This window comes from Homalodisca vitripennis, chromosome 4 (assembly GCF_021130785.1).
Source record: "Homalodisca vitripennis isolate AUS2020 chromosome 4, UT_GWSS_2.1, whole genome shotgun sequence".
NCBI classification, from domain to species: Eukaryota; Metazoa; Arthropoda; class Insecta; order Hemiptera; family Cicadellidae; genus Homalodisca; species Homalodisca vitripennis.
Genome location: NC_060210.1, coordinates 188,965,694 through 188,990,645, shown reverse-complemented (window position 1 = coordinate 188,990,645; position 24,952 = coordinate 188,965,694). Strand labels below are relative to the sequence as shown.

General features: G+C 35.4%; 1 protein-coding gene across 2 annotated transcripts; it reads left to right on the top strand.

The window, feature by feature from the left end:
• The first annotated feature begins 69 nt into the window (after positions 1 to 69).
• LOC124360803 lies at positions 70 to 23,018 on the top strand. 2 transcript variants are annotated; one of them, XM_046814708.1, is made up of 5 exons: positions 70 to 226; positions 6,970 to 7,182; positions 12,140 to 12,190; positions 19,672 to 19,774; positions 21,166 to 23,018. In XM_046814708.1, exons 2-5 carry the CDS (start codon positions 6,972 to 6,974, stop codon positions 21,488 to 21,490), a joined length of 690 nt encoding a protein of 229 aa, XP_046670664.1. In that variant the 5' UTR covers positions 70 to 226; positions 6,970 to 6,971; the 3' UTR covers positions 21,491 to 23,018. The 2 variants fall into 2 exon arrangements, with proteins under 2 accessions (XP_046670664.1, XP_046670665.1); XM_046814709.1 differs by lacking the exon at positions 12,140 to 12,190.
• The last annotated feature ends 1,934 nt before the right edge of the window (positions 23,019 to 24,952 follow it).

Sequence of the window (24,952 nt, the reverse complement as noted above, 5' to 3'; positions counted from 1 at the left end):
GGGCGGGGCGGGGGTGAGGATCAATAAAGCGACGCGTGCTCACCGTGCCTCACCCTCACAGGCCAACGCTCGCCCACAGGTGAGTGATAGTGTAGAGTGGAGGACCTCAGTGTGGGCGACCTTTGTGTGGACGACCTTTGTGTGACAAGTGTACCGTTGGGTTTACAGGGTTCATCCCAGCAACCCGGAACTGGAGGCAGTGGTGGATTTCGTCCAGAACCCTAAGGTCAGTTGTAGGTACACTTAGATGTAGTCCTGGATTTGTGTAAGTTATGTATGTTGTCTTCGGTCGGCAAGTGACGCTGTGGTGTACCGTAATTCGAGCGACGAGGATTAGAGGTACGTGAAAAACCAATCTCACAAGGCTGAAGGTCAACCTCGGTACACTTTTTGTACTTACGGGCGAGACGAATGTCACATCGAATTCTTGTAATCGAGGCAACCTAGGATTGGAGCTCTTCAGAGAAAACCACTGCTCTCCAAAGATGAAGTTAAAATGGTATTATTACCGTTTTATGGTTGAGGATTCATCCCTCAAAAATTGATAGGGGTGTAGGGGAATTTCCCACAAATAGTGTCAATTCTTCCGTACACGACACAATCTGAAAGGAATTTCATTTATTTTGACTCTTGGATGTACACTAATGTAAGAAAGAGTACATATGCCCTAACGTGGTCAGCAAAAAACGATTACAGTAAACAAGGAAAATTTTTCATACACAGTGTCAGTGTTATGTACAAATCTAATAGGGTTTGGTATGCAACAGTATTCAAGGCAAAATCCTCTAACTTGAGAAACATATAGTATCATCGACCTTTTTGCAGTAAACAAGGATTTGAGGTAATGGAGAAAAATTTCTGAGTGCTAAGGTTCAATGTTGTATACTGTCATTCTGGAGTTTTAGCGGTGAACAGCACACTTACCATGCAAGTACTGGAATTATTCTATTCCACCCTTGCATTATTCCCTGAATTCAATGTTGGAGTTAGGGGATGAAATTTCTAAGGTTCAATGTCGTATACTGTCTTTCTGGGGTTTTGGCGGTAAACAATACACTTACTATGCAAGTACTGGAATTATTCTATTCCACCCTTGCATTATTCTCTTAATTCAAGTTTTGAGGTAGTGGAAGTCCTTTTGTTGGAATACTGAAAGCCAGTATTTAAAATGACTTGTAAACATTGAACATAACCATAGTTAAATACATCAAACTTTTAGTTTTCTTCAACCAATGACCGAGCCATTGATGAATTGTGTAATACAGGTAAAGTGTAGGCAATGATCGAACCTATCAAATAGGTATCAGCGCAGTAGATAAACTCGACACAAAACACCAAAGTATTTAGTTCGATTATAGAAATTCTTTTGAACCTGGAGAAATAAAACTTGAATTAGCTGATCTGATATTTGATCTCAGGAACCAACGATTGAAAATTGTGTTTTAACGCCACTTTTCAAATTGCAATGTAAATAGCTAGGTACATAAAGATGGCATTTTTGAATACAAACATTTTGGTACTTTATTCAAACTCGTACAATAAGTGGTTACAGAAAATATATTTTTTTATTTACCTTACATTTTTCACTAAAATTAACCTTTTTAAAAGTTATTAAGTGTTGAAATTTTAAGTAGCTGTAATTTTGTTTTAGTAAATGGCAATATTTTGAGATTTTTATTTAACATGGAGACTGATAAGACAAACAATCCTAATTTCTTTTATTTAATATATCAAACAGTTACAGAGAATAATGTTCTATAAAAACAACAAAAAGACGGACAATTAAGCAAGATAGTCATATAACTATACATTATATTACAAAAATTATTTATTTTGGCTTATTGAATAACATTTGTAATGTTTACGCCAAATAATCCTCAGGCATTTATGTCTTGAGGTCTTTAACTAAGTATTGCCCAACTCAGGTTCTGATGGCGTACTATGGATTGATTTACCCCTACCTTACCTACGGAGTGGTATTGTGGGGTGTCTGTGCAAACAACCAGTTGACGAGAGTCGAATAATAGCTCATTTGAATTTCAGAGTCATGTAGAGAAACCTTCATACACTTTCGGCTGTTGACTCTGCCAAGTCTCTACATTTTCGAAACAACTACATTCTGTATGTCTAAATGTGCCATGACAACTGGACAAGACATCCATTCGTATGAGACCAGAGACAGAGGAAACTACCGGACTGGTAAACACAGAACGGTGGTTTATAAACGTCTGCCCTCACAGGCAGGTGTTCATTTCGTCAACAAGCTGCCCAATTTTATGAAAGAATGCCGTGACACCCAATGTGATAAAGACTCGTTTGAAACGCTTTTTAGCGTCACAAACATTTTATAATGTTACTGAGTTTTTTGGCATTTGACTGGGAGATCACCCAATCAGGAGATTGACTTCGGCGCTGTGGGTGGACAGTTGGCAAATGGATGACGGATGCATGAATCCGTCATCAATAAATCCATAATTGTATGTTCGAGCGTGATCCTGATGTAGTAAGAATGTTCAACAATTTTCGAAATTACTTTTGCTATACATGTGCTATATCTTCTTCGTAATAAAACATTGATTGATTGATTGATGGTCAAATTGTGAACAGTTATTACGGGACACTTTGTACTTAATGTAAAAATAGAACACTTATAATGTGAATGCAACATATTTATGGTAAATTGTGTTCTGGGTAAATTAAAAAAAAAAATTTGTGACTATAATAACAATACACTTTTAATGTTTTGTGGTGTCATGACAATGAATTAACCGTTCAAGATGGGTGTTTGCTCATAGGCTGGAAAATAATGATCCCAAACTCTCTTTTAAACATGTGCTTCATGAACTGCTTATAGCACATATTGGCAAAACAAAATTGAAGGCTTTAGCGCAAACAATAGTTTGTGGAAAATATGGAGAAGGATATTGAGGATACGGTAACTTCTTGTGATACCTAATAGTTGTGGATGCCTTCACTAGATGGATTGCAGTAGTGCCAACCCATTACAGCAACAACCACGTGGACAGTGAATGAACTAAGGAAACTATTTCCTACACTATTTTCTCCATCTGTTAGTTTCAGACAATGGCACACAATTTGCTTCTCAGGAATTAAGGATTTTGTAAATGCTTGTGGCATTATCTACCAGAAAACAGTACCATCCTCTTATACTAAAAACAGCACTTGTTATATGCTTAACGTAAAAATAGAACACTTAGCATGTGAATGTAACATGTTAATTGTATTCTGAGTAAATTACAAAACAAAACAACATGTGATTATAGTAACAATACACTTTTATAACACATCGATACACTTTCGATTAGAGGAAAGAAAGAGTTTTCACCCCCTTCAAACATCAAACATTTTATTGAGGCTACACAGGGGTAGCGATGTGTTTACATTGGACTTAGCGCCAGGAGAAGTGGGATCTTCGTTAATCGACTTTTTGAACCGCCAATAGCATCTCAAGTAGTGACTGAGCGAACACAAATCTCCAATACGGTTCATCATAAATCCACGTCGCGGTGGCGATTCGATGAATGTCTCTAACTATCGGGATACTGGCACATGCTACCGATGGAAACCATGTGATTCTTACCGACTGCGATCTACAAGGTTCTTTCCTTCGAGGAGAAGTGAGGGTACTTGAGTGAAAGGTTTACACTCCGGGATAAAGAGCGCGCCATTAACGGGGGTGCACTTTTCTAGAATTGCAACGGCGATCGAAAAGGTATCCTTAAGCAATGCTTATCTCAAAGTGAGCATTTCCTTCCAAGAATAAAAAGTAAAAAGAATTGCGTTTCATTTGTGATGTGATATTTTTTTAAAGGTGAAACAACTTCAAATCAAGTAAGCCTACATTTTAACACATATTTAACGTTTTAATTGTATAATGTGTTTTATTATTTCCACTAAATTATAATATATTAGGTTTAAAATAATTTCTTACATTTAATGCAACATTAGATACGAAATGAGCTTTTATTGAAATTTAAGAATATTAAAAGCTAAACAGGTATATTAAATTTTATTTATAGCACTGTTTTTGAGTTTTTGTACTTGTAAATAATGTAAAAACTTATACTTTAATTGTTATGCAGCCTAATCCAGAATTCCTGAAAAGTGTTGCTTCTCACTTGTGGATTAAGTTACCATGCAGTATGTCTACGAAATTAACTCACTCCATACTTCTCCCTACACAATATTTTGCTTTCGAATCTTTCTCGCAACGTAAATCTAATTACAAAAATTTGTAAAAGTAAAAAGTGAATATGCAAACTTTACCTTAAAAAAGAATGTCAAATTATTATCTATATTGTTTGCACTGCTATTTCAGTTAAATTAGCGCAAAAAAGTTTTAGGGGCAACTGACGAAATTGGACCTATATAATTTATTGTTTACAAAGATGTTACATATGACATGGTTCAGATCAACGAATAATATTCACAAAGTGTGAAATTTTTGTTGTCATGAATGTTTTTTTGGGATAAATATTTAAATCCATCCCACCACATCATGCATAGTGAAATCGGTACTTTGGGATTATACTGACCACACCCAGACATGAATCGTTATTTGACATTTTGCTTCTACTGATTACTGGATTAGCGTAGAACAATATTTCTTCAATATAAAACAGGAATTGTCTTATCGCAAACCCCTCCCCATCCTCAGACAGAGGTCAAAGTCGAGCGGTCTAGTAGATAACGTGATTGCAGAGTCTCGCCGCCCGTTCAGCTGGTGCGTCGCTTTGTTGTACTTCCGTGTTTTACCTCTACATTTCTCCAAACACAAAAATTCAACAAAAACAAATATTACCAAAATAAAACTAAACTCTTTATTGAAAAAAACACTCAAAACTTGTTTTTATTCTTGATCACACTCCGCCACCCAAAATGCGAGTGCCTCCGGCCATCAGCGCGGGCTTCGGCAGCTGCCCAAGCCCGCGCTGATGTCGACGAAAGAAAAACATCCCTCGAGATAATACTGATACCTATCAGTAAAATATCAAATTCTAGAGGGGCTGATCAGAAATATAAATTGAATTGTAATGGACAGGCAATTATGTACCGTGCAAATCATGTGATGCCGCGCGGCCTGCCGTAATCGGGATTCTCGAGAAAGATAAGATAAGGGCGACAACAATACCGATCACAATACCTGGAAATGCTTGTAAGTTTGTAATTTTGTAATTAAACCGTTGTTTTTTTCGTTCTATCATGTTTGTTTCTATAAGTTTATATTTTTGTGTTCTTCGTATTGGTGTGGTCGGTATAATCCCAAAGTACCGTGAAATCTGTCTTTAAACCTGTCCTTGAAGCCACACCGCCCGCTTCGGTTACACTCCTCGAGTAGGCGTCAAGAAGCCATGCGCGTGTGACAGCGTGTGTGCGTGTGGGCGGAGGTGTTGGCGCGTAACATAGAACACATGTCCCGAAGTCCCTCAAGTAACCCCAGCAAGCTGCTGTGAGAGGGGAGCCGCTATCTATCGCACCTATTGTCCCAGACCGTACATGGTAATAGCTCCGTGATCCCGAACACTGCGGGTAACAAGTGTATGAATTAAGCGAGGGGCCCCCCTTCACTGCCCAGGGGTTCTGGCCCACCCTCGTCGAGCACGAAAGGAATTTGAATGTCGGAATTGACTGAGAGAGGGATCTTTTCATGGAGATATAAATAGAGCCTACTTCAATTAATATTGAATGAATGCTACAGAGCTTGAGATTTCTCGAGTGTATTTTATTTACACTGAATGTGGTTAGTTAAATTATTCCGAGTGGTGTAATCCTATGCCTTCTTTAAAATGACTGATGATTAATTGATGCTCCATTTTAAACAATATTTTTAGCAGCATATTTTTCAAAAATTAATAAATTTGTAACAATTTCAGTGTTTGCATTATTTCTAAATGAGAACGTTTGAGTTAATGTAGGCACCTCTGCACAAATTCAGAAATTTCATAAATTCAAAGAAAAATCAATTATGTGGTATAATGAAGGTGTTTCGTTAAAGTATAACAATAACTAGGATGAATGTACTATCCTGCCTGGTTTTCTTAATTTTGTACGTTATAAAATTTGAATTTTAAAATACTCAATTAATAAAATTAGAAAAACTATATGTTAGAGCTAGTCAGTAATACATAACAATCCATCGATCATGAATTCTGTACAAATCGTTTCTTTCATACATCGATCAATATTACGTTTTTCCAATCGTGTTAAAAGCTACAAATACAGTGAAAACAATATAAAATACTATACAAGGATTAACTTATTGTTTGTGGATGTTTTCCATGTCACAAAACACTCATGTTCCATTTATGCGGCAATTGTGTTTTACCGGTTTGATTTCCATTTTATCTATCCAAGAAGTATGAAAGTGTTTCAAAACATGAAACCGTCTCCATTTTCTTTCAGTCGTACAATTTTCATTTTCCCATACCTACTACTTGAACTAAAATGTAAAATTTGTCATCACTTCCTCATGAGTAACCCGTGATGATCCTTGATAATAATTATCAATATCGTTTAAAATGCATTTTTAATGAACTGCTATGTAAACTTTTTATAGAAATTTTAAATTTACTTTTTAAAACATTCTATGTGAAGCAGTCTTGAACAACTAATTTAATCTATGTTACTACATAATATTCACAATTACACTTTTTTGTACCTACTATCAACTTAAAGTCAAAGAATATCTTATTTTACCAGGTGAAGTTAGGGAGAAGCCCTCTCTAACACTTAGTCTGGAGACCAACGGCTTAAAGGTGACTTCCAAACCACCACCAATGGCAGGGCAGGCGGACTGCTTGCAAGGACAGGATCGCTCAGCGGTCACTCATCCAAGCAGCAGCCACGCTCGACGTTGCTTGATTCGGTTATCTTGCGATAACCGCTGTACCCGCTACGCTGCGCCATTGGCCAGTAACTTCCTGATGTAACTCCAAATTTTCTCTCCAGGGATGACTGTCGGCACTGAGATGTTGCCGTTCCTGAACGTTACCTGTGCCGAATGTCTGGATCTCGGCCCTCCCCCGGACTCCATCCTGGCCATACCGCCTCCTCCTCTGCCGAACTTTCTGCTGCGAGCTCCTGCTAACCATACCACGTCCTGCGGCGCCGTCTGCGACTGGACCTCTACCCATGCTGAGTTCATCGAGCTCCCGGTCTACGGTGAGTTACGTCCAATACTCCATACTCTGTAGACAACAAGATTTAGTTTCTTTTCAATAGTACTATTTTAGCAACTTTATTATTGTTAAGGGAATCATAAACAATTTTGATTTTTTGACCCAAGGATAACAATTGTTATAGTAGGTATGCTTGAAATAAACAGTGGATAAGATCTCTTATCAAAGGAATCGTATCGAAATATAGAGATTCTTCATTAAGGATATAAATAGCTACTCCTAGAAGAGCGCTTCTAGAGCAAATCGAGTGACAAACGATTTTTACACACATAAATTAAAAGTTCTGGTTCATAATCGTCCTCCAAATGTTGGAAAAGGCGACCTCCATGACTATAACTTGTTGTATCTTGACTTTTCTTCCGATTTTATAACGTGTTAGGGTTGTCTCAATACAGAACTAATTGCCTGATATCTCAAGATCGAAAATGATAGCTAAGATTCTGTTTCTTATTCGGAAGATAATTTGATCTTAATCCCGAGTGCATTTAAAAATAAACTGGAAAGACATACATTTATTTCACCATGTATTATAGCACCGAATTCTTTCCAGTTTGATTGGCGATTTCCGGATTCAAACGAATATGTCTTGTTCGATAAAATAACACTTGAAGTGCTTAGACACACACTACGTCCATGGATCTGTTTGCAACGGTTTCAGGTTGTCTTAGTACCTAAAAAGTGTTACTATTCGTTTCTGTGTATGTGAATGGATATAGATTTTTAATGTGTTTTAGTTACAATAGTTTTTACCCATAGTTTACATGGCCACAACTTTGAATTTATAATTAAACCTCAGATCGTTTTCTAACCTTTCATGGTTTCTTCCCTGGTCATTACTTCTGAAGCGCCATTTATTTGTTGAGCACGACATGCAGAAGTTAGAATTTGATTAGGTACCTTTAACTTAGTGTAATATATGGATTTCATTGAAGTTCAACTTCACTGTTACACAACAGTAATATTCTCAAAGTAGAAGTTTAATGAAGAATACATGCTGGTTTGTACGTGATATTCAATACAAGAAATGATGATTGATTTCTAGTCAATCGATTTCCGTAGCAATAAACGATTAAAAAGACAACGCTTTATGTGTATATCATGGATAACCTAGAGGAGTTATAAACGTAATTATAACCTAGTTATAATTTTTGACATTTTGCTTTGTCCTAAAATGGAAAAAGTAGAAATTTCCAATAGATAAGTAGCCGAGTCTCTAGTTCTCATATTTAGATACGAAAGGATGATTAACGGAGTCTCTAAATCCCGTGTTTGGGTACGAAAAGATGATAAGCCGAGTCTTTAGATCCCGTGTTTGGATACGTAATGATGATTAGTCGTGTCTATATATCCAGTATTTAGATACGAAAGTATGATTAGACGAGTCTCTAGACCCCATGTTTAAAAACGAAAGGATGATTAGTCGAGTCTATAGATCCCGTGTTTAGATACGATAAGGTGATAAGCCGAGTCTCTAGATCCCGTGCTTAGATGCGAAAGAATTTTATCGTGGATGATTACTGATTTTTGATGAATTTTATCGTAACAAATTGTGTTTTCTTGATTTCATCTGATCTCATACATGAGTATTAAGACGCACTATTCCTCCACTATGTAACAATTTCTCTTAATCAGAGTAGTAACATCCATAATAAAACTAATCGAAATCTTTCCATCTTAAGCACAACCTCCCCATTCTTATAAGACGTGGAGTTTGAAATTAGAGTATTTATAGAATCTCCTTTATGTCACCTTTTGTTTTCTAATCGGTCCCATTATAGTTTTTGTTGCTAAAGACGTTATTGATATGCTTCAATATACTTTATAAATACGTGAAAAATGGAAGAATATGATTGAATAATTGATCAAAATGGACTGGATATGCATATGATTGCATATATAATCACAGTTTAAATATATAGTTATTTAGAAAGCCATATGTTTGCTATTATATAGTCTCATACATAGAGTTTGTATTGATTAAAGTATTTAATAAATTGTATTTTATTACAGCGTAGATTTACTGAAAAGAATGTAACTGTGCACTCTGACCTGCTGAAGAATTTCAAAAGCATGAAGTAGACTAAGAATTGAAATTCTTTGTAGTACTAGTTTTCTTGTAGTGCATCAACATTATCTTTAGTGTAAAATAGGTTTTTAGTGGCGGTATGATCTTAGAGATTTATAAATTGGCAATAAAAATTATTAAAAAGTAGTTCTGATAACTGTAGCATAGATAATGTATGGAACCGATCAAAATTATGCGTACATGAATAAAGGGATTTGTATATTATTATTAAAGTTATTATAATAATAAAGGGTTATTCATAAAGAATGAAGTAAAAAAGGTTAATTTATTTGCAGACAAAAAGTTACAAAAACATGAAGGCTGCATAATAATGTTTTTATGTTTACAAAAATACTATAAATGGCAGCTTTAAACACTAACAATAATATGACCGGAAACGCAAAATTGTTTTGTTTTGCGTTAGAAATTTTATAAACATTTTCTCGTAGGAAACCCAAGACATAACTTATCAAAACAAACTTATACACATGTCCTTACCATCGCTGCATCAATAAGTTGCTTTAATAAATGGAAACAGAACTACTATCTGTTTAGTTTTGCACCATTCTTCAATAACGCCGGGATATTTGCAGAATAACTAACGAATTACAATGGCGCAGTGTAGCGGGTAAGGCGATTATCGTGAGATAACCAAATCAAGTAACGTCGAGAGTGGACTATAGCTTGGATGGGTGTGAGCAATCCTGTCCTTGCAAGCAGCCCGCCTGCCCGGCCGTTGGTGGTGTTTCGCAAGTCAGCTTTAAGCTGTTGGTCCCCGGGTTAAGTGTTAGAGAGGGCTTCTTACCCCTAACTTTGCTTGGTAAAATAAGACATTACTTTACTTTTAATAGCTGCACTGATATTGAGCATTCGAAGTCAACATTACAATTTGTGTAACTTACATTAAAATGTGTTAATATAACAAATTATTTTTGTTTTAACAGCGATTTTGTTGTAAGTTCCAAAGGAATTCATCTACAACTACTTATAAATTAAAAATATACTAAGTATAAACATAAATAAATACAAGTGCCTCTATGTTTAAAGTTCATTATTACAAAAAGGGTATATAAACAAACCTGCACGTTTATCTACTATTTTTGTCTTGTACGTCTGTCAAAAGTGAAGGTGAATTTTAACTAAACTAATATGTTTATCTCTATAAAAATCATATTCAACAGTTTTTTTCCCTTAGGTTTGATTTTAAATTCATAGATTCAACAATTTTAAATATTATTTGTCTAAATTATGATGAATAATATAATATCTAAAAATTGACCCACATATGTTGTAGGCCTTATTTGAATTCTGAAAATATTCAGGACATTCAGACAGACCGACCATAAAGTTTTATAGTTGGATACTGAGGGAAATACAACTAACAATGAGCAATGATCACTGTAAACAAAAGCTTAATCAGGTCATTTATAAAGTGCTCAACAAGTTTAGATTAAAAGTCCAAATTAAAATTTGTAGGAACCAGCTGTTACTTTAACTACACTATTACCAGTGTGATAGCTTGCGACAAGGACACGTCATTTTAAATCGATAGCTAAAAATAACTAGTTGTCCGTTAAACCTTCAGCGAATAACATGAATGCAGAACAATAATTTCATGTTTCAATGTCCTTATGGCAGTTGTCCAAATGTGTTATATATCACCGGATAGAAAATGTTGGGTACATCCTAAAAACGAAAAGAGGGATACAAGCTCTTTTATATCGTCACTAAAGTGTTTTATCTACCATGTCTTCAATAACTTATTCTTGATATGAAAGGAACACAACACAATATAAACGTACGATGCACGCGACTAAAGTAATGGTAAGTTATGCGCATGCGCGGACTTATTGCTTCCGACGGATGCCGCGAGACATAAAATTTGAACGATCCCCTCAAACAAGATCAGGCTTATCTAAAGATGACATCACTTTACGTTAGGAAAGTGTGATATAACGTTACTACGAATCTCACGCTAGCTAACGATTTCCTCAACAAGATCAGCATTATCAATTGATGAACTCATTGCCCGATGAATGTGATAAAATATTGCCCAATAGTTTACACTTGTGGAGAGTTTCAACAAACATGTCCATCCTTTATTTTGTAATCACCTTACTTTACTATAAAATAATGTACATATTAACATACAACATATTAGTGTTTTATCATTGCCAATGCTTCCAATAATCAAAGGCCGTTTTACTATAGGCCTTTCTCCTTCTGTAGAATACAGCCAATTTAGGCACAATTTTTGAGGCTTTATTCGATAATGGCTGAGCTGTAGTATAGGAATGGACAAGAGAACTTCCCCGTAAATCTTAAAATCTGAAAAAGAAGCTTCATGCTATGTTGTAATGGCACTCGTGAAGACAGAGAGGTTCGAGCGTGACGGTGTTTGACCCTAATAAAATGTGGTTTGGTATGATCAGCAATCAATGGCAGCAATCAATGACACGTTTCAAAATGGCTACCAATGACAAAGTTTATCTTCATCATGGATATTCTCTTGGAGCAGAATCTGGCTCTCGGATAGGGTCCTTCAGTTTCATCTCTTTGTTGCTTCGGATAATCTTTGATGCAACCATATAAAATATGATAGTTGAAGCTACCAGAACTACAGGGGCTGCGCGGAATCATGTAATCGATCTACCAATCCCACGAGTGAGAGTTGAGTGAACTCAAAAGGGTCACTGTTTTAGGATATCAGCGCCCTTCCCTTCAGCCCTTTCCTCAACTTTACCACGCTTTCCTGAGTTTCAAATTATGAGATGAGTGCTGGCAATTTAAAAGACTTTTGGGAGTCCTACGTATCTGTATATCGCTAGACGAAGGAAGGAGGAGGGTACACCAATCAGACTGTGTTTGTTTCTAGACGACGACGGCGAGTACACGGACCAGGGTGCTGCTCCCGGCAAGAGGTTTGGTGAGTAGCTGACTCAATCTGTGTGATCGCGTCACTGTACTAGCACTGGCTTGTGTGTGTGCGTGTGTGTGTTGTGTTGTGTTTGCACACCCCCTGTACATACACCTCAACCCCGTGCGATGTTCGTTGTACGTGTAACTGGTCCGTACGAGCAATTCTGCCAAGGACTTTAGTCCCAAGAGATATTAGTGTAAATAAAGTAATGTGGTGGCTGCTGGTTGCTTAAGTTGCCAGTTCAAGGAGGGGTTCATCTTGTTTTTGCTGAGCGTGAGCGAAGCAACAAATTCAGTAAAATATGATGCGTGTTGGTCCTCATGATATCTGGACAAACTTTGTGAGTTAAAGTTCATTATTCATATTTGTCTTCTTTATCTTATGGGGACTATCAGGGATTTGAAGTACTTAAGAGGACGGCTCTAGTATTCAATACAATCATAGATAAAGCTAGTAGTCGTTTGGATCTTGATGAGGAAAATTGTATGTTACACTTGAAATCTGGACGTTCTTTCGACTAAAGGGGCACCCTTCAGAGATTATGCAAAGTGAATGCCTAAGAGCCCTTAAAGCAAGTATTGTCACAATCAAAGTAATGAGAGTCCAAAATTTCTGTTCCTGAGGGCCATTCTCGTGTCATTTTACTTCCCACACATAATCTTGGTTGGTGAGGACTAGTAACTTCATTGGATTAATAATGAGAAGCTGTAGCGATGGCTTGACAGATCGTCCTCTAGGTGTCTTTTATAAATCATTTCTGCTAACGATTGATAAGTTACTTAATAAATTGATTTTATAAATGATGTCTAAGGGAATTTAGACACTTATTTCAACTGTTTTTCACCCAAATCTGCTCCTTCTAACTGAGTTCTTTTTGCATCCAGACTGCTACAGAGCTTTTACACCCAAGATCTGGATGAGATGAATTCATAAATTTCAGGAATGTCCTTTTGGAGTTTGAATTCTTGTTGAAAATTACATAAAAGCCATGTCTAATTGTTATTTATTAGAAGTACAAGGTAGAAAGCCAGTAGCGACTCAAAACATGATTTTCTTCTTTAAATTGGGCCATATCTAGGTTGCTTAGAACAATCTCCACTAAGGTTTCCTGAGGCAATCACCAGAACTTTACTAGGTGGAAAAAGATAATCACCAGAATTTCAGGTATTATGTGGGTCCAAGTAGTTCAGCAATCTATTTTACGAATAAGTTCAACAGAAAACTGAAAGGGTATAAAGGGGTAGTACTAATGGTATGATCCAAGGAATAGTGCCCTTTTCTACGTCTTTCATTTTAATTATTTGTTTCCTTGTAGGATGTTGGATTAAGTTACTGGAAATAATGGCCTCAAAAGAGAGGCAAACCTGCTGGTGGTGAATTTGAGCACGTCATGCTCAAGTCCATTGTAACATTTTTGCATCATAAAAACCACGATAAGTGTAATACAGCAGACAACTACTTCTCCTATGGTACTATAAAATACGTATCACTTCTGAGTGCACCATGTTACGTTTCGCTTTGAGACTGGTAGCAAATTTATAACTTTGAGGTAGGATGTTTTGCTGGTTTGAGATTTGGGTAGATTAGGTTTTGATCATATCTTTTACTCCTTAACAAGACCATTAACAACTTGATCAAAGAAACCATCCAGATTAGTTTAATCTTCATGGTTCGCATTCAGCCTGAAGTATAGGACTCTATTTTTTGATCATGCATTACATGGCAAAGCTCCTCAGAAACTTCGATTTTGGGTAGGAACCTAAGTCGCCCATATTTGTTCACTTATAACAAGAAACATCTTTCTGCACTTTACCCAAGTAGGATTGTTCCTATTTTTTGGAAAACAGGGTTCTCAGATTGGTAAGCGTGGAGATTTGGGCCCACCCCAATGCTAAGATTCCATGGCACTGCCATATGAAGGTAGATGAAACCATCTCAATAATACAGTACCACCATAGAAGAAAGGTAGACTCTGGTGTTTCAGCCTCTACCAGTCAAAGTGGGCAGGGAAGAATTCACCCTCACGCCAAGGCTTAGGAAACCCTGTAACATTAAAGGTGCTCCAACAATCATCGTTTGCAGTAACCTATAACCTATCGATTAAGTATCCATTTAGTTCAATCTCTCTTCACATACAATTAGTGATGTACCGCTCTTGGACATCCACTAGGTTGCCTAGATAGAGAGACAACATTAGATCTTTGTGTGCCAAGAGTATGTTGTACTGACCGGTACAAACCAGTCAGAAATTAGCTCTATGGATCATCATTTCCCATCACACTCATCGTCACTTATATTAAAAAGTCAAAATCAATGTGTATATTACAGTCCGAATAAGGTGTATACCACATCTCGTGCCGCGTAACAGGTTTCACCAATGTTCTGTGAGCATTTAAATACTCATTTCATACTCGAGATATTCTGCGGGCAGACAGGCATATAGTAAAAGAAGTAAAGATGTCTTATGTTACCAGGTGAAGTTAGGGCAGATAACCCCTCTCTAAAACTTAACCTATGGACCAACGGCTTAAAGGTGACTTCCGAACCACCACCCAAGGCCGGGCAGGCGGGCTGCTTACAAGGACAGGATCGCTCAGCGGCCACCCATCCAAGCAGCAGCCACGCTCGACGTCGCTTGATTCGGTTATCTCGCGATAACGGCCGTACCCGTTACACTGTGCCATTGGCAAATGTTGGCAGGTTAAATTAGAAATATTCTGAGGCACTGCTACTGGATACTGTCTATACTTCACCACTAAAATTACTCAAGCACTTATAAAGGTTATTGAATTAAATGATTGTGCATGTTTTCCAACTGAGTAAATTCACGTCTTTTGAAATAAAACCCTACTAATTAAACATTTAAAAAAAATTTGAGTCTTTATTACACAACGCAGCTGAAGCATTACAAGCACGCCACATCAATTTCAGGGAAATTTATTTGTTTTACAATTATTTACAGTTTTCTGGATTTAACTTCTCACATTTTTTAAGGTTTGGGATATTTTTCTTTTATTACGGTACTATTATAACTGTATAGTGAAATTCAACGAAGTAACACTGTATCATCATTTTAGATTTAAAACAGGACAGTGGATGTGATTCATGGTTTCTTGTCAGCGTTGATGCTTATTATTATTAATAGATAGCATAATTTTTACTTATCAAAACAGTAGACTTAACATGGCCACTTTGTAAGACCTAGGTACACAGTCATCATACGAGGATAGTTTGTTAAAGAAGTTCGTGAAAAGCCTGATACATGCGTACTGGTAGACATCGCGGATGTTTTCCGTTAATGGCCAAATTGAGAGTTTATGTGTTTAGCGATAATTTAAAACATGCAGATTGGGGTAAAAAACCGTTAGTTGTTTTTAAGGACAATTTTTTAGTAGAGTCTAGAAGACTTTCACGTCTATGGATGCACTGTTACTTATCCAGAAGAAGTCCTAAGGGTCGTTAGAGGAGGTCGTCCACAAACGAGACAAAGACTGTTCCTTCAGCTAAAGAAATTGTAGAGACTGTTTTGCAGTTTCGTTGAAAGAATCTTCTTAGGCATTGTATAAAAGAGTATAGCAATTTCATAACTAGTAGGAAAATTAAAGTCTTTCCTACTTTGAGTCGTTAGGTTAATCGTCCTTGTCCTAATTCCAGTGCTTGTCCTTTCCACTTTGAAAAGACAAGCACTGGAAAGATACATGTTTCCTACGAGCATTGAATAATTGTTCACGTCATAAAATAAGCACTATGATTATTAATAGTAGTCTACATAATTTAAGAAACAAAACAATACCAAAGATATAAAAGAAACCCCAGAGGATACCTAGTGTTTGACTCTATATTTCATTTCTTTAAAGCAGCTGTAGCGTTTAATAACATAAAAAGAACTGACATCTGATTTCCCACCACTAATTGGAATATCATAATCTCATATATCGTACTTCTAATTTTCTTTGGTATTAGTATATACAATAGAAAAACAACTTATATATTTGTAGCATCGTGAAAAATCATTTACCAGTGTCCAATCTCCCTTGGATCACAAATTCTTCTCCGACACGAATAATGACTGGTGGAGAAGGTATTTCTTCAAAACGAGGATGTAATTACAGAAATACATATATTTTAGTCTTGTTTCTAAACTGGGTAACAATGTTCTACGCATGGCAGACTTCGGGTCGGCGTGGGAAGCTTTATGGTCGCTCCACAACCTCATCAAAACAAATCAAATTATCTTTATTGCCGTTGAGAGATAAAAAATGTATGACATGCATCAGAAAAAATATTAAATATTCCATCTTTTCAAACATAGAAATTACATATTTGTCCAATTATTATTTTAATACGTTTACAAATGGTATCAGTAAAAATAACTACCTGTATACAGTAATTCATAGAATCTAAAACTATTACATGCGAACTCTCTCGAGCTTCTTTAGGATTTGTTATGCTCTGAGAATTCATCCAAGGAGTTGCTCGCATTTTTAATGAAATATTTCTCAATTGTAACTAAAAACTGTTTTGGATTATTAATTAATTTTATATGTTCGGGTAAGCAATTTATAAACCTGATACCCGTCTGAGACGGGAGACTTTCATGGGGTTGCTGCATCTGCTGACTAACTCTATAGGTGTTTTTTGTTCTTGTATCATATTCATGAACATCCCTGCCCTGCACCAGTTGGCACTTCAAACGCCAGAACATGGTCATCTCAAGCACGTACAGACTTGTTAGTGTCAGTAGTTCGAGCTTCCATGAAGGATTCTCTGCATGACTCTTGGTAACCCAAATGGTTCATTATACGAAGCCATTTCTTTTGATGAACAAATAATTTTTGACAATCTGTATTTGCACAACCACCCCACAGATCTCCACAGGAAATGTGGAGGAAATGAGTTCACCTACAATATACGAGCCAGGAGATCCACTCGAAATGAACCGATGTATTCCATAGAGATATACTCGAAGAGCCAGTAGAGGTTGAGTTCCACACGAAATTCCAACACACTCAGTTAACTCGTTTGAAAGTTATCTTGCATACTGACGGACTTGTATAAAGACAGAAATCTGTTTCGTCATTACCTGGTGGGAGAGACTCTGCTAAATGATCAGCCAACAATGCAATATGGCTGATGTGTGAAACATAAAACTGATTTCTCAAACTGATTCAATCATCCCATCACTCGGGCTGTGTATGAACTTTGAAATCGTTATCGACTTTGCACCGAGCAATCTATTTACTTGGCGCACTCACTCTAATTGGTCAGTAACAATTGCACTCACAGCCGTTTATATGGCTACCCTAGTAAAAAATAATCAAAAGCTTTCAAAACAGTCAGTACATACTAAAATGAGAACAGTTTGAATAAAAACCCAAGTTTCTGTTTATTTTTTTTAGTTGTGTTTACCAGTTATAGAAGGTCCCGGTACAGCTAAGTACTTTTTGTGATTCAATTTTTATTGAAATTATATTCGGATATGGCCATTTATATAAAATGAATATATACAGGGTGTAAAAAAGTCCTGCACGTGCTTGATTATTCCTGAACGATTACAGTAACTACCATATTTTTGTCATGTCAGGGGATGGCCCGCAAGGAGTCGAAAGGAAATCTTAAGTGAAAGCATAGGTCGAGTAGTATATCAAATTAAAGTTCTTTATTAGTAGAGTACAATGCCACAAATCCGACCTCAAAGGGTTCATTCTTTAAAAAATGTTTGCTACTTTCAAGTTTGGAACATTTATAATGTTGGTCCTGTTCTAGATGGTTTAATATTCTTGTCTTGGTTCAAGTTGTGAAAATTAAACTTAGTAAATTGTTGTTTAGCAATGAACTTATGAAATAGTTTTTAAGGTAGTTAGTGACTCGAAGATGGATTTTGGAAGATAGTGATGGAAGATAGACTTAAAAGGATTTCGGCAAATAAATTTAACGTAAGCTTAACTCAAGATGTACGTTGTTTTAAAGTGTAATGTAAGACGTACATCAAGTAAAATCCTAAGCCCAACTTAAAAATAAGAATTTTCTATTATAATAGCTGATAACAGGTTTTTCCCTTCAGTATTCTCATCTCTGCTAAACAACCCCATCATAATGATGTACATCTTGACCTAAACATGTGGTAAAAACTCCATATAAAAGATTTAAAAATTTACAAATATTTTTCTAATTTTATAACGATTCCAACGGTTCTTTTCTCAATGAAATCCGTCAACGCATAAGCGAGCACTTGTGAAGCATGGTTACACAAGCCAAAAGCAGCAAAAAATGTCGTCAGTTCAAAGGCATCAGTCATAAAAAATTTCCAAAACGCAAACTTATTTGAAATATTTCCAAATTTTAACGCTACTTTTTACAACGATATCCGTTAATGCATAAGCGAGCACGACCACTTTAAAGATACGCTTGCCCAAACCGGGAGCCACAAACATGTCACAGTTGAGAGATATAAGGTGATGATTTTTAACTATAACTATACTGATTTTTTTGTTATTTGGCTTTTAATATTTTCATCAGGCGTCATTTTGTTAATATTGAAGTAAATCACACCAACAATTTTGTAAAGTTTCCTCTTATTTATTTATACCTACCGGTACTTAATTTATAGATTTGATACATTTAGATTAACTAGCTCTACAGATATTAATTTTTAATAAAAATACAAAATGTTGGCTAGCGGCAAAAACACACATTTCTCGAACTGTGTTTATAGAATCGTTGTGATGTTGTGTTGATGTCGTGTTTCCATTGAATAGACCTTTAAAATGACATATCACAAGTTAGTGGTTGCTACTTGAACATTTAAAGCTACTCTTTCTACCCCCTTTTGAAAAGAGGTCTGATATTTTGTTTACCCTCCAAAAACTCCAAAATAGTAATTTAATAAGTATGGTGAAGATTATACATTGGTATCTCAATCTGTTTGCAATATATCCAGGGGTATCAGGACTTAATTTATACCCTTTGATGTAAGGGACTGTTTGCCCATAACTTTTGCTAGGATTGTCGAGGAGATGTTTTTTCATGCCAGTGTGTTTTTTTTTTCAAATTTACCTTTTAAATGACATGTCACAAGATTGGTGTTGCGATTTGAAAATTTAAATTGACACCTTCTACCTCCCTTAAAAAGAGGGGAATATTTTTACCCTCCAAAAGTCCAAAAAAGTATTTTAGTGGGTGTGGTGAAGATTATACATCGATAATTCAATCTGTTTATCGATATCCAAGCGTATCAGCTCTTAATTTATCATGTATTTATTCCCAAATATGTATATGTTATATCTCTTGAATGTTTAAATATTTGGGTCACAATTCTTAGCTCAATGTTTTACTGTAGATTCTTCATCAGATTTTGCTTTAAAAGGTCATAAAGGCGGATGTCGAAGTATATTGGTATCAGGACTCATTTGGCATTCTCCTTATTTAATAATTTATTGCCTCCCTTTTTGCCCCTTTCTGCTTATTGAACCTGTCTATTTTTTCAGACGTTCCCATGGGAAATGCCTGGCTTTTTTTGCTAGTTACATCCTGCGTAGGCGTACTCGTCATCGGCTCCCTCTTTGCACTCTTTCTCTTCGGGCTGAAACAGTAAGTATATTTCTCCTCAATTCATTACCCTTTAAGTAGTAAGTCACTTCCCTATTAATTATGTCAAATTTTAATGAAGATTTTTTCCCTTCTTGTACATGAGCACTAGAGTTTTTTCCTTATTGCTCAGGCATATTAATCCCATGTTTTGAACAAGTTCTTGACTTTTAATACCTATGCTTGTGACGTAATCATCGTCGGAAACCATGCTTTGTCTCTTGGAGCATATGTTTGGTAGACTGGGAAGTAGAGAAAAAGGTAAAATTATGATCATTCTATTGAGGAAGTAGCTTCTCTGAAATACCTATGTACACATTTTGATGTAAGAGCAAGAAACGTATTTTCGGATTTAAGTATAACGACATTTCCTGCTTTGTACATTTATGAAACCATTGTTTTTTTTTTCAAATTAAAAAAACATACATTAACAGGTAATGAAATTCATGAGCACAACACTAGATCTGGCATTAGTTTACGTCAGACATCTCATCGTTCAGCTTTAGCTGGCAATTTACCGCACAATGCTCGAGCTAGGATCTTCTCATGTTTGTCCGAAATGTAAAACACGAACCCACAGGAACAAGATTTAAAAGTCAAATGAAAGAGTTCTTGATCAGGGGGGAGTTTGACTCTAGCTTAGAGATTTAGCGTGTTTTTGTTGTTGTCTGGATCCTTTTGTTGCTTTATCTCATCTTGTGTTAACTGGACTATAACTTCGATTTTATATTGACTTAAGATTTTTTTAAATCTGTTTATTTTGTAACATTTTAGATATTTTAATAATTTTTTAAAGTTTAAGTTTAATTTTAGTACAATATTGATGTATGTAAAATAGATTAGTTATAGATATTTGTACCACTGACTTTGTCATACACGATTATGTATCCAGTACGACAATAAAGTAAAATAGTTTTTTTAATAAAAAAAGCAAAAAACATGAGAATTATAGGTTTTTTCCTAATTGCTCAGGCATATTAATCCCATGTTTTGAACAAGTTCCAGACTTTTAATTCCTATGCTTCTCACGTAATCATCGTGGGAATGCTTAATCATCATGCTTTGTCTCTTGAAGAGTATGTTTGGTAGACTCGGAAGTAGAAAAAGGGACAATTATGATCAAACCAATGAGAAATAGCTTTTCTGAAGTATCTATGTACACATCCAAAGTAAGCGCAAGTTCGTTTTGCAAAATTATTGAGAGGTGTTGCTCATTTTATTTTTATTTTCTGAGAAATATTTAATTTAATTCTTATCTTATTCCAACCGAGTTGTGGATTTTCAACAAAACAAAAGTGTGTAGGATTCAAACAAATATGTAACTTATAGACTTCTTACTCGTACCAATTCCAATTCTCCACCAATTTAGAGAGACTAAAATTCCCTGTTGGTAGGTATTTCAGGGAACGTGGCGCTAAAGTGACGCAGCCTCCAGATCACGGCAGGGCTTGTGAGGCGGTCTTGTACCCCGGGACTGTGCCGGACTCCAGGGTCCTCTGGGCGACCCTCACCCCACGGGGGACCGCTCACCACGTCGCCCCTCCTCCCCCGAAACCCCCACACAGGAGCTTCGACAATTCTGGCTACATCGACCCAGACGACTACCTGAGGGTGCGCCCCCGTGTCTCCTCCCCCACCAGGATAGAGCACCCCAACCTGCCTCCCCTCAACCTGCACAGGAGCTTCCGCAGGGAGTCCGACACTGCCCCCATCGTCTGAGATGGCTACGCCCCTGTGCTGATGACGTAAGCACGTAACTGTTTGTGGAAACACAGCATTTCCACCAATGAGATGCTATATAGTTGGCTGTTATGTGTGTACTCCACCTAGTACACCCTCACACAGTTTTAACTGTCTTGCTGTACAATGTTTTTATATTGAGTTTCTTTTAACGGCAACTGGAATAAACAGGATGTAAATCGCTTATTTTCAAACTTGCTGGCATCATTTTGTTTATCGATCAATATTATCTTGAAAAATGATTGAACCTCATTAAATGCTTGAACTCGAAGTTCATGAATCAAAATTCATTTTTATTAACTTAAAATCGGGATGGTTAATTCTATAATTAAATATATTCTAGGCAATGAAATGTGCACACAATTCTCCGAATTTTCCGATGGAAGGTGGTTTTTATAGGATTTTGGAAATTTCTGAATTTTTGTTACTAAAAGACGTTTTACAATACTGTCGATCTTCTTATTTTTACTGATACACGCATGTTTATTCTGGTACTGCAAATATTTTTAAAGATTCACACCCGAAAATATCCTTTATATATCAGTTTTATTTTTCTATATTTTTATAAGAATGGTGTCTATTGGATATCGTAATCGATGTTGAAATGAGATATTAGTAGTCTATTATAAATTAATTTCGCAACGAAAAAACTTTTAGATTTAAATATATAACTTTTTAAATAGGATGTAATCCAAATCCTCAGTTATATATAGTTTTGTAAATGTATTTTCAAAAAGATTTTTTAGATAAAAAAATGATAATGGCTTTAAATGTATCTGTGACTATAGAAATTTATTTCAAAATAAGATCTCTTTTTACTGCATAACAAATTAGCAAAAAAACTTTTTTTTATTGACTTATCATTTAAACTTATTATTTTTATTATTAATTCGAATTTTTCTAATTTATCCCTAAACAATGGGTTTAGTCGTAGTTGGTAGATGGATATTAAAAAAACTGTGTCACTGATGTAAAACTGTGGAAATGAACTTTGTTTAATAAAAAAAAACATGTTTTGTTACCGCTATAATTTTGTTAAAGAAATACATTCCAGCGTTTTTTATTTATGTAAGTTACATATAAAAATTGTTTTATGCTCAGTATCACTTCGGTAAACCAGATATTCGGTTAATTGAGTTTCGGTTAATCGAGACCAGTGTAGAACTTACTGAATTTGGAGTAGCTATAAAACAAAGTTGTTATTTCAACAAGATACATACTTACTTTTGTTAAGGTTTGTTATCCATAAATAAGTATAAATAGCTGTATTATATTTTAATGTAATTTAAGTTTTATTTTAATACAATAAATTGTTGTTAGCCTTGCGCTCTGCGCTCTCTGGTGCTTACCCGTATACTCGCTTAGTATATTATATATTTGGTACTACACCAATGTTGTATATGTTCGTAACCATGTAAGTATATTGTACCCCTAGTCATACTAGTCATATTATTCTTATTGTAAAGTTTCTTTGTAATAAAGATATTGGTAAAACGTTGTTGCCAGTTATTTTTATCATTATTTAATCAATTATACATAGTGAATAACAAATCCAAATCCCCCTCTATTTTCTTCTAAAGATTATATAAGGAGGTGTTCTTTGGGTAGAGGTGCAATGTAGATGCAGTTTCATTTGATGAATATTTCTTGTGCCCCCAAAAATGCGGGATTTTGAGGGCAACTCAACAATTTGTAAAACGTAAACTCCTCTCAAGTGCTCCTCATTTTGAAGAGCATACACAAACTTAAAGAATGGTAAAAACCAGAGATCGTTATCTATTTTTTTACTCAAGATAATAGTCAGTGTTACCAAAACAATATTTTTGGCTCATCACGTTGCCAAGTCAAATCAAATGTTTAAACTGTAACACTCGTATTATTTGGCAAAGGAGTAGGGTGAGCTCTTCTCTCACTTTTTGAAAATATGAAGTGGTATTTGGTTGCAAGCCTCAACAATTGTGTCTCTTAAAGCTTCAAAGCTTTCTACTGGTGTTATGTAAATTTAAGTTTAAGGACTTTATAACGATTTTGACGATCTATTATATAAGCTTTAGAAAAAATAAGGGGGTGGTCCTGACTTTTTATTCACACTTTAACCTCCTTAGTTTTAGTCGCATAACCATGGAAGATATCTCACTTAAGGATATAACTAATACACATCTAAATAATTAGTACATTTTCCATAATTCTACCATTATAAATAAGGTTGAAAAATTGTTTGAAGTATAATTTGTTCCAATGGAGCTATCAGGATTTTCGCAATACAGCTGAACACATTTTATTCGCAAAAGTTTTTTGAATAATTTTGGGGGGTGTTTGATTTAATGGTGCAAACCAAACGCATTTACATGTTTAAAATTTTCTCCTGTGTTCCGAAATTTAATTAAACTGTGATATTGTGGCACCAAAATCAATGAGGCCATCTTCAAATTCAAATGTTCATTATGAGATGAAGGAAATATAACAGGGACACCGCCACGCGTTATATGTAGAGGCTCTATAACATGAGCTTTAGGATGGTAGTATAATCAATGCGAGAGTCTGCCTGTAACAGGGAGAGGTTTAGATCACCGTTAATGATGAAAAACCAAGACTGGTTATTAGTATAACTACTGTGGTTTAGTCACAAGACATTAAAAAAAAAATACTAAAAATACAGTGGAAATGAAAATAGTCAGTATTTACAACACTAATCAGATTTTTGTTTCCATTATCAACTTAACCAAACTAAACATTAAACAATTATTAAAATACTGTGTAATTTATAATGATCAGTATTTACAACATTAATCAGATTTTTATTTCCATAATCAAAATAAACAAACTAAACATTTAAAGATTATTAAAATACTGTGTAATTTATAATAATTAATATTTACAACACTAATGAGATTTTTGTTTTCATAATCAATATAAACAAACTAAACATTTAAAGATTATTAAAATACTGTGTAATTGATGTGATTCATATTAATCAGTATTTAGAACACTAATCAGATTTGTGTTTTCATAATCAACATAAAAAAATGAATAATGTCTAGTAATAATATAATGAAGATAACTATTCACGGAATAGAGCGAGGTGCAAGTTATACTTCTTGTACCGTTGGAGAATAAGGACATACACTGAAAAGTTACGTAAATTTCCAGTGAAGACTCTTCGTTACCTAGTCTCAGGTAAGTAAGAGAACACATCGTGTTTAGTAGATAGCACGCAATGACACCGATTAACCCAAAACTTGTAATTTATAAAAACTAGCATGTTCAAAAGAATACTTGAATTAACAAGGGCAATTCCTTTTCTTAGAAAAATTGATAATATCCTTTTCCGACGTAGTTGGAAGAAAGGTAGATTTCAACTTTCACAGCTACATTTTTTAGGTATTAAGAGTCGGGTATAATGAAACTACTTTGAAGTTTTTCTCCGTAAGCCCAATGAAC

Excerpts from the sequence above, each read along its gene's own strand:
- LOC124360803 (XM_046814708.1), top strand. The coding sequence starts at position 6,972 with ATGACTGTCGGCACTGAGATGTTGCCGTTCCTGAACGTTACCTGTGCC. Across the intron at positions 12,191-19,671 it reads TGCTCCCGGCAAGAGGTTTG|ACGTTCCCATGGGAAATGCC; the intron begins GTGAGTAGCTGA and ends CTATTTTTTCAG. Across the intron at positions 19,775-21,165 it reads TTTCTCTTCGGGCTGAAACA|GTATTTCAGGGAACGTGGCG; the intron begins GTAAGTATATTT and ends CCCTGTTGGTAG.